This window comes from Sylvia atricapilla, chromosome 1 (assembly GCF_009819655.1).
Source record: "Sylvia atricapilla isolate bSylAtr1 chromosome 1, bSylAtr1.pri, whole genome shotgun sequence".
NCBI lineage: Eukaryota > Metazoa > Chordata > Aves > Passeriformes > Sylviidae > Sylvia > Sylvia atricapilla.
The window spans coordinates 49,828,334-49,844,622 of NC_089140.1; the positions used below are offsets into that span (position 1 = coordinate 49,828,334).

Sequence of the window (16,289 nt, forward strand, 5' to 3'; positions counted from 1 at the left end):
GTAGGGTGATATTTCATGTATGCACCTCTGTAGCATACAGGTAGCTCAGACTTGTGTTGGAGGATAGGTTTGCTGCCTGCATTTGTGGTGTAATGAAGACTGTTTCTGTTGGGTTTTTTTTCTGGGTAAGTTTTCCTCCTCCTTATAGGAAGAAAAGAATGACTTTCATTTGAATGCTTTAGATAACACATGCTGAGGAACTAAGATAAGACTTTTCTTACTAGAACTAATAGTTTCAGAAACTTGGTCTCAGAATTCCTTCCATCAGGAGAGGAAACCCTGGTAGATAGACTTTCTCAAATGATACCAAAAAATATAACAGAAGATGCTACTTTGTCCCTTGAAACATTACTGCTTGGCCATACATCAACTTGCTTGTAGTTCTACAGTTCACTTAAATGAGACAAGTGAAGTAAATGGATCTTTACTTCACAAAATCAGAGGTTAACAATGGCAAAAAAGGAACAGAATCAGTCTCTTCAAGCTCTCTGTTCTCCTGTAGTCTGAAATCATTTCATCAGTAGCTGTTTTGGAAAACTAGCTTTTCCTCTATCTGGGCTGCTCTGCCAGTGAGCCCTTCAATTTAGGTAAGAGGTTCTTTGCTGTGTGAAATAACTTAAGCAAAGCTGGCACTACAAGTCCCTGTCTTTAATCTGTACTGGCCTAGCAAAAATAAGATTTCACCAGGTGAGTAGGAAAATGACTAAAGGATACCTACATAACTGTAGGTAAGCATGGAGGCTGCCAGGGATTGACTGTGGGCAGATGATTTGTCCTGCTGGGACCTTGGCTCATTATAAAGGCAGAAAATGTAACGGGGATCTGAGGGGAGGAAGGCTGGAACTGACAAGGCTGATCTCTTTGTATTTTGTGTGTTTGTGGGATTTCTTTGGGGTTTGTTTGTTTTTAGTTTTGTTGGGTGTTAAAATAGAATCAGTATAAGATTAGAGGTGGTAAAAAGACTGATTTAGCATCTCCACAGTTTCTGAGAATGATTGACGCACTAGCATGTATTATGTGCAGTTTATCATCTTTACCTTAAGTAAAGAGCACTGTTAAAAATATTAAATATCTGTTTCCCATTGTGAGCAGTCTGCATCTTTTCTTCAGCTGTGCTGCAATTAATTTTGTTTTGTAGAAAATGCTTGCTGCTGTGAAATTTAGCTAGTCCCTATTTAAACTGATACTTCAGGTCTTACTTTGAATTACTTTACTCACACCTTATTGACTGTTTTAATTGCAGCTTTAATCTGGTTTTAGATGGGGAAAGAGTGTATGTTGAAATGCAAAAACCACCAATACTTCATTCTTTGCAAGTGAATGAATCAAAATGTTATTTAAATGGTATTTATTTAAAGTTGCTCTAGAAAGGAGTTTACATTGCATTGGCTTGTCTTTTCCTTTGGAATGTGCTGGTACCGCGAAGAGCTTTATAAGAAAAAATTGCCTTGTGCTCTCTTCTGGAGTATTTTTTGGAATGGTGGCATTTGAGAATGAACATTATGCTCTCTTTACAGCTAAATGGTGGGGTTGTAGAGTTGGATGTCTTTATTTTTCCTGGTTCTTCTGCAGTGGCAGTTAATCATTATTTGTAAGTATCAGCAAAAGCTGGTTTAAAGCTGCCTAAATAGGTGCATTTGTAGGCTTCCAGTGCCTGTCTCTTAAGTAATTTGTAACCACAAATTAACTGCTTTGTAACCACTTTCTTAAGCCAGACCAGCTACATTTTTAACTTCAGATTGTGAGTAGAAAATGAAGGCTTTAAAGGTATTTTTCATGAATGCACAAAAGACTTCTCTTTACGCAAAGGCAAGTGCTGCAGAACTTAGTCAAGAATTGTAGGTGATTTATTTGGTGAGATACTACTCATGCCTTGGTTGTTGCACTTTGACTCATGTGTTTATTTTAAACATTGCCATTGTTTCCATGTTCTTGCCATTTTTAAGTTCCTCCTCATAAAAGCACTTGTGTTTTGGATGCTGAAGTGTGTGGTGAGCATGGATTCCTGGTGTAGCAGTCTTGTCTTGGGACCATGCTTCCCTTTGCTTGTCACAGCACTCCCTCTTGTGCTGGGCTGCTCCTGCTGCCCTCCTGATGGCATCGGGGCTTGAAGCAGATCCTCGTTTCTTCTGAGTCAGCCTTAAGGAGTAGTCACTCATCTATGGATTTTGCTGTCCTACTCACAGATCCTTGTCTCTGTACAAGTAAACTCTTTTAAGGGTGTCCACTTCTCCTAAGTGGTTATTTCACATCTTCCTTTGTAACTTACTTAAATCTTCTCTGCGCTCCAGTTTGGGGAGATGGCATCAGAAGTAGTTAGGACACAGTTCAGTAGGCTTGTAATGCCTTTTTGGACAGTGTACTGCTTTGACCTGCTTACATCAGTCTTTGTAGCATGTCCTGTGGTCTCTTCCTAGTGAAGAGGAACCTGCATGAGTATTTTTTTTTTTGGTCTCTTTAATTCTAACTGTTTTTTGGGAGAGACACTAGAGTTTCTACAAGGTATAGACAAATTTCTTAGACTTATTCACCCTTCATAAACATTTTCTTATTCAATATAACATCTTCCAGGTAGAGCCTGGGGAGTGACATCCCCAACAGAATGTGTCACTTACTCTGAGAAGAAGTTGGGGTGCCCCACCTGCACTCTGCATATCTAAGACCTAAGTACACAAAGTCTTACGTTCTAACCCTACGTGACACAAAAATATTGGCTGTTGTCTCGTTTTTTGAATTTATTATGATACGCTCTTTTGATTCTTTAGGTATGAGCTGGAATTCAGGAGGAATTAATAGAGTTTTCTTTAAATAAAACAGACTCTTGCCGAAATGAGGAACAGTTTTACTTCAAAAATTTTAGGGTACAACATATAAATAGTGGTGCAATACAGGCATTTATAATTGTTTTACAAAATATATTTAATCTGCGTTTGTGATCAGTGCAAGAGATACAAACAAGATAAATGTTGGTTAAAAATTAAATAGGTGAGGTGGTGTGAGATCTTCATTCACTTAGAAACATTTTTAAAGAAAGTTGCATGGTTATACAGATGACTTTATCATGAAGAAAATGCAGTGCAAGAGAAACTCTTTTAAGAGTTTAATTTATGAAGGATTTCTGTATACAAGGAAGATTATTACTAATACAGATTACTAATTTCTGTAGAAAGCCAAAGATGTGTTTGCTGGTTGTGGTGAAACTGTCTTTCTTACCACAGCTTGTGGACAACATGGATTGCTCTTTATTCTCTAGAAACATAGCATTTCCAAAGTTTTTCTGATGGTTGTGAATCTTAGATAAGTTTAGTGAATCTTTCCATAAACTTTTTATAGCTTATGTTTTGTGAATGTGCTGCTTAATCTTTTGAGCTAATCACTGTGCTAAAGTCTAAGAAAAGATTAGCAATGTCAACAGAATTAATAGGTTAGATATAATGGTACTAAATGAGGAGAGATACTTTCACAGTGTAGGTAACTTACTTTGGGAAATACATTATTTCAAAGAAGAAAATTAAGGCTTTGTTTTCATTTGCATGTTTATTAGGCAAGCTTGGCTGTGTTGACAGGTGAAAAGTTGAGAGAGCTTAATTTTTTAAGTGGAGACAGGAAAGAAAGATTAAGTTTTCAGATGATCAGCGTACAGTTTGTCTGCTCAAGTCCCATGGTATTGTTTATGTATCCTAGCCTAAAGTTTGGGTGGAAAATGTTTTGGATATTGCTCGTATAGATTTTACTAATAAAATGAGTAACAAAATTTTGTATGTATGTCATTGTGGGGTTTTTTAAGTTACAAATAACTTTTTTTCTTTAACTTCAATCAAAACAGGGTCAGCAGTCTCAAAGTTACCTGTTTTTATTCTTTTCAGTGATGTTTTGGCGCTGCCTATTTTCAAACAGGAAGATTCCAGCCTTCCACAAGAAAATGAGACCAAACATCCACCTTTCCAGTATGTTATGTGTGCTGCAACATCTCCAGCAGTAAAATTATATGATGAAACTCTCACATACTTGAATCAAGGTTGGTATACGTATGTGAATGCAGCTTGTGGTGTAAGTCCGCAACTAGAATAGTATTTCATGTTTTGATACTTGTGTGTATATCCAAAAGAAATGCATGTCAGAAATGAGCTTGTGGACATTGAGGTTGTAAGGATGCCTTACTAGTATTTTTTCTCCAACTTGTAGATTCACAGCTATTGTATGGTGTTACTTTTCCCTTTGGAATCTGGTGGGAGTGGGCTCTTTCTTCCTTTGTTGGTTTGGTTTTGGGTGTTTTTTTCCTGTTGTGTGTTGCCCCTCTCCAGCCCCGAATAAAACCAAGCCAGTGATTAGGAGACAAGTTTCAGGTGGTAATAGCTGAAAATTCAGGACTAATTTGGCATTTCTGTTTAAACTTGATAAGAGCAAGTTAACTGGATGTTTGCATGATGTACACACAAACAGCCCTCAAAACTCATAATACATGTCAAAATGTCAGCCCCTGATATGTTGGACAGAAAAGACCACTGTAATTGCTCTCAAATTATCTAGACATATCTGTCCAGAACTGTATTGTGTTTGAACATGATCACCAGTGCCGTTACCTTTGGAGTTTGTATACGTTTATCAGAAATTAACTAGATAAATACTTCACATGAATCAGACTGGTTTTTTTTTTTCCCTTTTATTCCTGGGTTTTAATTTGCATGACAGTTGATTTTTTTCTTCCTAGAAAGAGCACTGATTGCTGGGTAAAATAATCTGAATGTAGTCACTGCCATATGATAAAACCTTCCTCACCTCTGAAAATTACACAGGTGTCCAAAGTTTGGTCAGGTAGCATTCTGAACTCAAAAATCATTTATCATTTGTTTTGGACCATATCAATGCCTTCATATCCTCCCACCTCTTCATCCCCCTCTTCTGGCTCTAATGCCCTAGGATCTCCAATCCTGTATCTAGTTCAACTTTTTTTACCTTGTAGATTTTGACTCAAAATCTCAATAGACTATGCTATAATTTGAAGACAGAGCACAAGGCAGCAGGCTGAAGGAGGAAAGTGCTTGCTGTCTTGCTTCTGAGAAGAGCTTACCATTTAAAGTGACAGTGTCTAAAATGACTAGAAATGTTTCATCTGTCCTTGAAAATACCTTTTAATATAAAAATTTAATTGGCAAAGAAGTTTTGGTGATTCTCAGTGTCCTGGGTAAGTTCTCCTGATGTTGAAAATGAGGGCATTAGTACACTCTTTCCTTTAATAAAAATAGACTTCACAGTCCCCTTTCTGTGCTACTACTTCAGACAGAAGGACATTACATTTATTGCTTAAGTTAAGGCCTTTTCATTAAAATTTCTCTACGAGCTCTTAGTGTGTGTATATGTGTATACCCAGAAGGTGATTGGGCACTGAACAGGCTCTCCAGGGAAGTGGTCACGGCGCCAGCCTGATAGAGTTCAAAATGCATTTGGACAATGCTCTCAGGCACATGGTGTGGCTCCTGGGATGTCCTGTGCAGGGCCAGGATGGAGTTGGACTTGATGATCCTTGTGAGTCCCTTCCAACTCAGCAGATTCTGTGATACGTAAGAGTAATGTTGGGAGACGTGATTTCTTTCATACTGAAGGCAGCTTAAAATTAGGATCAGTCTGCAACACTGAGTTGTGCTGATAGGTATGTTTGTGTAATGAGTTATATTGAGTCCTCTAGCAAAAAGAGTGATTTACATCCTAGTTATTCAGATATCTGGTTTCAGGTTTGTCCTCATTTTCAGGCAGTGTCTTGCCTTAAATAATTTACAAGAGGAAGTACCCCTTTGAATTTTGTCAGCAGTTGTTTCAGATTCCTGGCTTGGGAATATCAGAAGCAGTGGGAACATTTGCCCTGTCTTCTAAGCTGTGGTGACATTTCCTAAGGCAGTACTTAAACAAGCCCTGACTTTACCCTCTGTCAGTAAGTATTTTAATTAGTTTAGCTATGAGTGTCACTCAGAGTTCAGGGAGCATCTAGCTGATGTTCTAGTCATGTGATTGAGGTTTTCGTAGTACTACGAGGAGCATGCTGTTGTACTCAGTTCTGATGTTTTCGTTCCAACTACAATATTGTATGAGCTAAAGGAATATTTGATGTGATTAGATGTTCAGCTGAAGCTGATTCTAGAAGTTCAGATCTTGGAGCAATGATAGTTGGTTGGTCAGGGGTTTGCAGGGTTCTTACTGTGAAATCTGTTAAATGGGTCCATTGAAAACACACTGGAGTTGTGGGACAGTGTTTTGAGTTGGCTGCTGTCCAGTTAGATGTATATGGAATAGCAGAAGTGGTATGGAAGAGAATTACTTTTAAAAGGGAAGCATTCTTTAGGTTGATTTCCAAAGTGCTGCAAAGCTTGAAGCTCTGTGAATGCAAAGAACTGCTTGGGAGCGATAGGATCCAGCCCAGAAAGGACAGTGAAGATACCTTTGCCAGCTTGTGACTGACCTGGTAAAGAGGGCTTTGAAGTAGGAGCAGTGAGGGAAGGAGAAAGTGACTGACAGCAGCACTGTGAGGGAGTGATAGGCATGGCTGATAAGCAAAGAGCATGAAAGGGAACACAGCATCAATAAAAGGAGGCTTAAACAGGGTCATCTCCAGCATTTGGATGTGAGCAAGTAAGTGCCTGTAGAGCACCATTCCAGGGAAACACCAAAGCCCTTTGTGCTAAGTCAGCATGATGAGGTGCCTCTGAAATGCACACATATCAGTAATGCAAGCAGCATAGGAAGTAAGCATGAGGAATTAAGACATCTCTGTGATCTTGGGAACACAGAGACTTGATGGGATGGCTTGCAGAGTGCCGTGTTACGGTGTGGGGATATTGGCTCTTAATAAAGGCAGAGCGAAAGGATAAGGGAGGGGAGGTTAAGTACTGTGTGGGAGAGCAGCTGGAATGTCTGTGGCTCTGCCTGGGATGATGTTCCAATTCAACTCTTACGAGTAAGGATTATGGATGGATTATGTCATATGGATGACATTGTAGTGGGTGTCTGCTGTAGGCCACCCAACCAGGAAGAATAAGTAGATGAGATGCTTTTGAAGAGCTGGAAGTAGCCTCACATTCGCAGGCTGTGATCCTTGTAGGAGGACCTCAAGCATCCTGTTGTCTCCTGCAGGCACAGTGCAGCAGGGCATGAGCAACCCAGGAGGTTACTGGAAAGTGCTGATTGACAGCTTCCTGACCCAAGTGATAGAGGATCACTCTGCTGTACTTCATGAAACAGGGAAGGGCTCACTGGGATTGGAAGTTTCAAGGTCAGCCAGGCTTGTCTGCCTTCAAGATGGTGGACTTCATGATCCTGAGAGGAAGAAGCAAGGCAGAAGACCAAGATCTCATCTTTGAACTTCAGGAGAATAGAGTCCTATGGGATACAGCTCTGGAGGGAAGAGGGGCCCGAGATACCTGGTTAACATTCAAGGATTAGCTCCTCCAAACTCAAGTGCACCGAATCCCAGTGAACAAGAAGTCAGGCAAAAATAGCAGGAGGCTTATGAGTGTAAGCAAGGAAATTCAAATACAAAAGACAGGCATGCAAAATGTGGAAGCAGGGACAGGTAACCTGAGAGGAGTACGGAGATCCTGTCCAAGCTTTCAGGGTTGCAATTAGAAAAGCTGATGCCCACCTGGAACTGAATCTGGTGAGGAATGTCAAAAGTAAGATGGCCTTGTGTACACAAATGGCAACAGGAAGCCCTGAAAGTGCCCTGCTGAACAGGACCTTGGCCATGGTGACACGGGACATGGAAAAGAGTGAAGTACTGAATGCCTTCTTGGGATTAGTCTTTTCTGGTACCACTTAGGAATCCCAGGCGTTAGAGATGAGGGGAAAGTCTGAAGCAAGGAATATGTACCCTTGGTGGAAGAACAGGTCAGGGAATACCTAAGCAAACTGAACATACACACATCTGCATGTCCTGATGGGATGCACCCACAAGTTCTGAGAGCAATGGCCTGTGTCACTGTGAGGCCACCCTTGATAATCTTTTAATGATCTTGGTGTCTAGGAGAGGTGCTAGAGACTACATGAAAGCTAATGTTGCTCTCATCTTCAAAAAGAGGAGCCAGGCAACTACAGACTTCCTTGGAAGGTGGTGGAGCAGTGTTTCGTGATAACTGTTTCCTGGTACATAAAGGACAAGATCATCAGGAAGAGTCAGCACAGATTTCCCAAGGAGGTATCATGCTGACCAGCTTGATAAATGTCTATGACAAACTGGGTGGCTTGATAGACAAGGAGAGTGTGTAGTAGGTGTTGTTTACAAGTGATTCCTTCAGTAAGGCTTTTGCTGGTTTCTCTCACAAGGTCTTTACAAAGAAGCTTATGAAGTATGGTCTGGATGAGCATCCTTTGAGATATTCAGAAGCAGCCAGGATTAGTGCTGGGCAGTTGACTGTAGGTGGCCTTGCCTTGAGCAGGGAAATTGCCCAAGATGATCTCCAGAAGTCCCTTCCCAACTTGAACATTGTGAGATTTTTTGTGAATGAAGCTACTACAGATTCAGTGTGAACCAGGGGATAGTTACTGTCTGTAGCCTGTGTCGCCTTGCTCCTCTGGCTGTTCTCCAGGGAAGAGCAGAGAAAGTAGTGGATATAGCTCTCATGTAGAGATGACAAAAATCAGTGCTGTGGTGCTTTTCACACTTTCAGAGCAGCTACATGTCCAGAACTCCAAAATGGAATGTATCTGTTCCTCTGTCTTGAAATTTTCCAGAGCTGTTTTTACATTTTCAAGTCCCATATTCTTTGATTTTTGCCTTTATCAAATCCACTGTCTTAATACTATTTTGTACCTATGAAAGGTTAGCCACACCTCTTGAAGAAACAATCAGAACTTCTTTCTTCAACCACCTCCCTACCTCCCTAAAAATGTTGAATGAGAACAGAGAAATACTTGAAGTTTATTAACATTGCTAGATCTAAAAATGTGCTGACTTTAAATATAGTTGAACTTAGATGTTAGAGCTGTGTGAGTAGAATAACATGGGTAATTGAATAAATCACACTAACAGGAAAAGTTTCCTCCTGTTAAATATAGGAGGAGAAATTATGTATTATTTACTCAGCTGCACTAGCTGAACATCTATTTCATATGGATTTACATCATCAATGACTGTATCAATGTTCACGTGCTGCTTGGGTAAAGAAAGCCTTTACATGTGTAGAGTGTATACATAAATATGTTTATTGTGTTCAAGCAAAAAAAACCAACCTGAAATTCTCCATAGTTGGAAGTAACATCAGTCTCTGATAAGTGAAAGGAGATGAGGAAATGATTTGCTCATTCACAGGGTTATTGCCTTCTAGGGCAGGTCAGAATGTCATAAATGTGTTATACACTGCACCGTAAAGGTAGCCTGAAGGACACAGTGCAGGTGATGATTGTACTGCATTTCGTCTTAGTGAAGATGTTTTGCAAATGAATATATGCTGCTCATGCTGGAAGGAAAAAAAATCCTTGTTATTAAATAAATTGCTACAAGCTTTGCTTCTTTTGAAACACAACAGTTTATCATGTTCAGTGGAAAGAAGGTTTGCTCATACCGTTGATATAAACAGTAACAGTCTCTTTTAAAGGGCTCTGTTTCTGAAATGTACAAAGCATAAAAATCATACAAAGGCAACAGGTGTAGGGACAAACTTATACATGGGAGAATAGTGTTTATGTTTTGGAAAAACTATGAAAACTGTGAGAGTTTGTTTTGGAAGACCAGTTAATGGTTCTCAGTATGTGGCCATTCAGCAGTTTTAAAAAAGAAAGGAATTCAGCCTTGAAATGTTTTTCAGAAAAAAAAAAAAATAGAGAAGCAAGGACTTACACTTTACACAAAATGAAATAATTAAACTTTGAAAATATCTCTTGTTTTAAGGGGACCAAAAAGTGTCACTTTGTTTTGTTAATTTGCATGTTGTGAAGTGCACATTGCTATCTGGATCTTGCAAACTCAGGTTTCAGGTACTGGTATTCTCATGTTCTGTGAACCAAAAGCTAATCTAAATGCACTAAACACAAAATAGCCTTTTGCTCTTACTCTTTTACCCATGCAATTTTTTTCTATTTAAAGGTCAGTCCTACGAGATCCGAATGCTCGATAATCGGAAAGCTGGAGACATACCAGAGATCAATGGAAAACTGGTGAAGGTGAATTTAAGTTCACTAGATAAGTGTTACTAAAACATAAGTAACTGGGTATAAGTAACCAGTGCATGCTTGTGTGCACTGAAGACCCAAGCATTTTTGCAAAGCTTAAGATAGTTGTCTGTAGATTTTGTATCCAGTCTGAGCCATCACATTGTCCATTTCAAATGATTAGGAGAGGTGAGGGGAAGGTAGAGGATCACTTCGATAGACGTGGAGGTATTGCAAGCCTGTTTCTTAAGAGGTATTACAGAAAACACATGGAGCCAACCTGTGGGTTTTGCAGTAGTGGGATATTGGAGATACAGCCATAGGATAATGGATCTCTAATTTTGCTGCTTGTTGAGCAGTTTATTCCATAGCTGAGCCCCTTTCCTCAGTTCCAGATTTGTCTCCTTGTGCTTTAGTGTTACTAGAAAGTGTGGATCTGAGGTATTGTATGGAGTATGGAAATGAGGCAAATTGAAAAATTACTCAATTGGGAGTACAGATTATTGAAAGAACTGCTGAGGGGGTTTGGATTTTTCTTCTAAGCACCTGATGGTTATTGATTTTATTGAATTCTCAAAAAAATCATACTCAGGTATTAGGAAAGAAGGGAAAAACTTCGAAGTCATTTTGAAACTAGTGCTGATAAATGCACCGGAACAGTGTGCCTGTGCAAGGCTGAATCTTTACCTGCCGGCTTAGGGCTGTGTAATTCGTGAACTTTGGCTTGCTTGTATAGTTCTAGGCCACCTTCTTATTTGTCTGTGGGATGCTTGTTCAGAGATCTTTTCACAAGCATAAAAGCACAAGCATAAAAGTGGGATTTGAGAGTTCTGTAATTAAACTTTTTACTACCTACATGGTAACTTGCTGTAACAAGCATGTGGACTATTGTGCCCCCCATAGGTGCTATTTCCTTGTAGACTTGGGGTGTCTCCTGTAATTCTCTAGGTTTGTATGTGGGTGATGAGTCATTTGATAGGTACAATAGGGAAAAGCAGTGTAAAAATTTAGAGAAGTCAGTTTTCCCATAGGAAGGTATTGTAATGCTGCATCAATTAATTTTCCATTTTGGACATGAAATGTTGGAATCTACCAGTATTTTACCAAAGAAATTATTTCATGGAGGTGAGGGTGGCTGCAGATATTTCCAAGTTCCAAATGTGCCAGTTTGCAGTGCAGAAGGAGTGGTGCCTTTGTGTGTGTGTGTGTTTGTTCATGTACGTACACACACACACATTTGCTTGCTATTATCTTTGAACTAAACCCAAGGAAGTGAAATCCATCTTGAAGAGGCAATCCATTTAACAGTTCTTGAGGTTTGTGGACACTTTTAGCTGCTGCTAATACAAGGAAGACTGTAGAATGGGGAAAAAAAGGCAAATCTGTCTACATTCTGTTTGTTGGGTAACAATCAATGTGTACAGTATTTTTCCAGCCTCTTGCTAATAAATTGTTTTATATGTGCATTCATTTAGTAGTACCAAAACTGCCCACAAAAATATTGTTAGATAATTGGTTCTAGCTGAATAAAGTTAGTCATGTTATAGTTGTTCTGGATGAATATTTCATCTAGAGTAGTTGAGAAAGCGTGGAACTTTTTAATTCTTTAAAGTAAAATCATAGATGTTTTGTAAATATCTCATAAGTACAACAAAGGGAATTTCCTATTTTATTTCTTAAAATGTCCTACAAAAAAAAAGTTCACAGAATTCCCAGTGAAAGAATGATCAAGTAATATTCACCACTTTTCATAATAAATTAAATCTTCGGTGTTTGCTTTCTAAAATAATTTGGTGTTGCCTACACAGTGTTGATACTATACTGCCAGTGTTGCTTAGTTCACTATATGTAATTCATAGTGACCTTTAGAGTATCCAATCAAGTGTATTTCCCTTGCATTTTTACCACATTTTCAAGTATCCCCTGCTGCTTGGTTCTATTTCTGTGTTCTGGAATATTTTGGGATACTGATGCTTGCCAAATTTTTGCTTTAAATATGTATTTATTGGCACTGTGGCTATTTTGGGATGTTTTAGTACTTTATCTTTAGGCTGTTTCCAAACGTGTAGTGACTCTGTGACTCATAACAGGCTTGTTTTCTCCTTTGTTAGAGCATTATAAGAGTTGTGTTCCATGATAGAAGGTTGCAGTACACTGAGCACCAGCAGCTAGAGGGTTGGAAGTGGAACCGCCCTGGGGACAGACTACTTGACTTAGGTATAATTGCATCTGTTTGTTGACACTATATGGACTTTGATTTCCAAATTTTGATTGGTCATGTTCACACTTGTGCTGAGGCTGATGAAAAAGGACAGACCAGATCTCTGGATGCTGCTTTGTCACAGTGTGTATTTTGAGTATAAATGTTTCTACCACTTCCACATTCATTTTAAGCTTTTAAGTGCTCTAAAAGCAAGATAGCAACTCTGCAGCCATGCACTTTTAATAATCTTTCTAATTGTGATTGCCAAGTATTGCAGTGATTAGGGGACCACAGACAGAAGTAACTCCATCTTAGATTGTGAAAATGGTGCCAACGTGGTTTCTGTACTTTGCGTAATGTGATCGTTTTGGTGCATAACCTCAGGAGTGGCAGCGTGGGGGGGTGGGGAGAGTGAAAAAGCACCCAAAACCTTGAGCACTTTGTATGTTGAATTTACTGAGATTCTTTGTATCAGTCCTAAGAAACTAGTCAAGCCACCAAAGCCCACATTTTTCCATCCTATCTTGTGTATGCTGATGGTACATTACGATTTATTTATCGTGTTTACTTACTGTATGATTGTTCTGAAATATATGTTACTTATTTTAATAGATATTCCAATGTCTGTTGGAGTCATTGATATCAAGACAAACCCAAGCCAGCTCAACGCAGTTGAATTTTTATGGGATCCAACAAAATGTACATCTGCTTTTATTCAGGTTTGAAACTTTATTTGACTGGATGTCCATGTTTGCCTTTCAGGTCACAAACAGCAGTATACATGAACTACAAAGGTTTATTATTTGTGGAATGGCCATTAAATATGGGTTCACAGGTCCAGTAGAGTTCCTTGATAAGGTTTTTCTATTTAATTTGAGTTTATAGAAAAATTTAAATTACAAGCCTTCAAAAGACTCTTTGAAGAAAGCTATCGTAGTTAAAATATTCGGTTTTACAAAGTATAAGAATTCATTTATGTTCCTCTCAGTAGCTCCTCCTACTACTTTCAGCAGAAGCTTGGCTTAAGGATTCAAAATTAAAAGTATTGTCCTATGAGGAAAGGGTTTTAAATCAGACACTCCAAGATGTTTCCTACTTTGTCAGTAGCCTTCCTTGTAGGAATTCTATTATTTGTGTATTTGATATTCAGGGCAACTGAGCATGCTTTCTTTGGAAATTATTTAGATGGAATGTTCATATTCACATTGCTTACTTTTGTCTCAGATCTGATTTTATTATTAAAAAAGTATACTTGTAAAATTTCAGACAGCAACATTTCTTACTCTGCCTGTCAAAATAGGTGAAATTCTGTATTGTCAGTAAATTAACTTTGATCTAGTACAATAAAAGATACTTTTCTTAGTAAGAGTTACATAATTGCTAAAATGTAGTCATCTTGAAGAACTGTGAGAAAAGTAAGAGTAGATTGGTTTATGCATTTCCTTAGAATAAATAACAGACTGAAAATGGAATTGATATTATGCCAGTACAGTTCAGTTTTTAAATGCTCACTTAAAATTCTGTAAGGAAGCAAAAAAAATTGGGAGCACTGTCCAGTGAGATTGTTCATAATTCCTTCTATTGCACTGATTTTCTCCTTAGATACCCTTATGGGGACTTAATAGTTTATAAACACTGTTCATTCTGATGTAGCAGCCGAAGTAATTACACACTGATTAAAAGATCTGTGGACTTTTAAAGCAGTTGGGCATATTTGAAAATACTCGGCGACGAGGATTCATGAGGTGAAAAGCTCTTCCAGCCAGTGACCTTTTATAGCTTTGCTGTATTCTTTAAAAGAAACTGTTCATGTGATGTAGGTAACATATAATAAAATTTATGCATGAAATGCTTCTGAGGGTCCTTTTTGTTTGGTCATTGGTTTTTTTTCAGGTACATTGTATCAGCACTGAATTTACCCCTCGTAAACACGGAGGAGAGAAAGGAGTTCCTTTTAGGATTCAGGTTGACACCTTTAAACAGACTGAAAATGGAGAATATACAGATCATCTGCATTCAGCCAGTTGTCAAATCAAAGTTTTTAAGGTAACATTAGAAAACAGATCCTTAAGTCTCGAAGTTCTCATAAAGATATGAGAAAATGTTAACTGTATTGCTTGTAACAGTTCGTGTCTGAGATCAGATTTCAGTTATAAAACCATTTTCCACTTGCGTTCCTGTTCACATAACTGTTCATTTTTAGCCCAAAGGAGCAGACAGAAAACAGAAAACAGACAGAGAAAAGATGGAAAAGCGAACTGCACATGAAAAAGAGAAGTATCAGCCTTCATATGACACCACAGTTCTTACAGAGGTAACAAAATGAAATTGCATGTGCTGACTGAGGAGAATATACAGACATACAGCACATTACTTAGCTGCAGTTTCTGAAGGGTTGGGGAAGAATTAGTTCTGTATAGAGATAAACATTTTATTTGACAAACTTGTCCAGCAATCAGCAACATTCAATTTTAAGATTTTGTTTAGTAAACTTGGATTTAGATATTCAAGAGATGCTGTATTAAAACACACTTTGGATTGAACACTGACCAAACCCTTGAGCAAGACTTTTGACAGAGATTTCAAAATCTTGCAACTGAAAAGAAAAAAAAAAAAAAAAAAAAGGTGGGGGGGGTCTCTTAAAGTTTATTTACTAAATTTGAGCTTCAAAGTCTATTTTTCAGAGATTACTGAATTTAAGGCCAGAGCCTCATTAAGTTTTTTATTTAAACATCAGTGAGTTCTATGCAGTTTTCTAAATAATTCAGAAGTTTTTAAAAGGCTTTTAGATCTTTCCTCACTGTATAATGAAAAGAAATTGATCCACATCTTTGGTGTTTGTCCAGATGAGGCTTGAGCCTATAATTGAAGATGCAGTTGAACATGAGCAGAAAAAGTCCAGCAAGCGGACTTTGCCAGCAGACTACGGTGATTCTCTGGCAAAGCGAGGCAGTGTAAGGGACTTCTGCTTACCTTTTGATTATACAAGATACCTTGTGCAGTGTTAGATATAGGAGAAACTTCCATTATATAAAGTAAAAATACTTTGATTGCTGTATCTTAATTTCATTCACTTCTGTGTATCCCAATTTACTCCATGTTTGTTTTCAGCAAAGGAATCCTTCCTAAATCTAACACTTAAACTGTTGCAGAGGGACTGTGTAACTTGAGTCAAGAGCTTTCAGTTTATATGGCTTTAGATGAAATAGCATTTTGTTTGCTATACATGTCTAATTAGTGGAAGTAAGAACAGTGAAATTTAGTGGTTTGTTCCTATTTGTACTTATATTCAGTAGAAGTTTTCATGTACATTGGTATTTTTAAAAAGCCATGTCGTGTTGCAGATAGTTGTTAGTGATTTTTCCTTCAGCCAGCTACATACTGTTCTCCAAGCAAGTTTAACGCAGTTCAGAAGTGTCAGCTCATCTTCATGATGTGTGTTATGTTGACCCTGCCTGTGCACCTCAGAGGGAATCTGACATATATCCTGTACCTTCCCTGACATATGTCCTGTGCAGTCATCCTGCCAAGGGTTAGCATTTTAGATTTCTTAAATGCTGTTCCTCAAGGAGGAATAATTCCACATCTTTCATTTGGCAAGTTTAAATGTCAGTTAATAATGTGACTGTGGAAGGCCATTATTTGACTGTTCTTTGAACAGCATACTGTGCTGAAGCTCTTTCCCAGCAATGCTTAAGCAATGACTCTCTTACTTCTGTCCCTCAGGCATGATTTGGTTCGTATTTCTGATCTGTGAAAAGCATATATAAGATTTTATATTTAGGTTGTAAAATACTTTAGTGTATGCCTCTTGTTTATAATCCATGTAACTGAGTGGGAAGGAACAAGCAGTATTAGTCAGATGGGTTCTTTGGAGGATATTTGGATTTTTTGTTTCGTGCTCCTAAAACTGTTGTATGCACTGAGCTGTCTGAATTTACCCTCTGCT

At 38.4% G+C, this 16,289-nt stretch overlaps 2 protein-coding genes across 4 annotated transcripts in view; one reads left to right on the forward strand and one right to left on the reverse strand.

Moving 5' to 3' along the window:
• The window catches only part of FBXL2 (F-box and leucine rich repeat protein 2), a 411,994-nt gene that overhangs the window by 329,977 nt on the left and 65,728 nt on the right, over positions 1 to 16,289 (reverse strand). The window lies entirely within an intron of this gene.
• Positions 1 to 16,289, forward strand: part of UBP1 (upstream binding protein 1) — a 35,887-nt gene that overhangs the window by 5,902 nt on the left and 13,696 nt on the right. For 2 of the 3 annotated variants that reach the window (XM_066322394.1, XM_066322384.1), the window contains exons 2-8: positions 3,867 to 4,018; positions 10,073 to 10,149; positions 12,249 to 12,354; positions 12,953 to 13,059; positions 14,234 to 14,386; positions 14,544 to 14,654; positions 15,187 to 15,294. In XM_066322394.1, coding sequence (XP_066178491.1) covers positions 3,867 to 4,018; positions 10,073 to 10,149; positions 12,249 to 12,354; positions 12,953 to 13,059; positions 14,234 to 14,386; positions 14,544 to 14,654; positions 15,187 to 15,294 — 814 coding nt within the window. The remainder of the gene's footprint in view (positions 1 to 3,866; positions 4,019 to 10,072; positions 10,150 to 12,248; positions 12,355 to 12,952; positions 13,060 to 14,233; positions 14,387 to 14,543; positions 14,655 to 15,186; positions 15,295 to 16,289) is intronic. The other variant, XM_066322405.1, reaches the window with a different exon arrangement.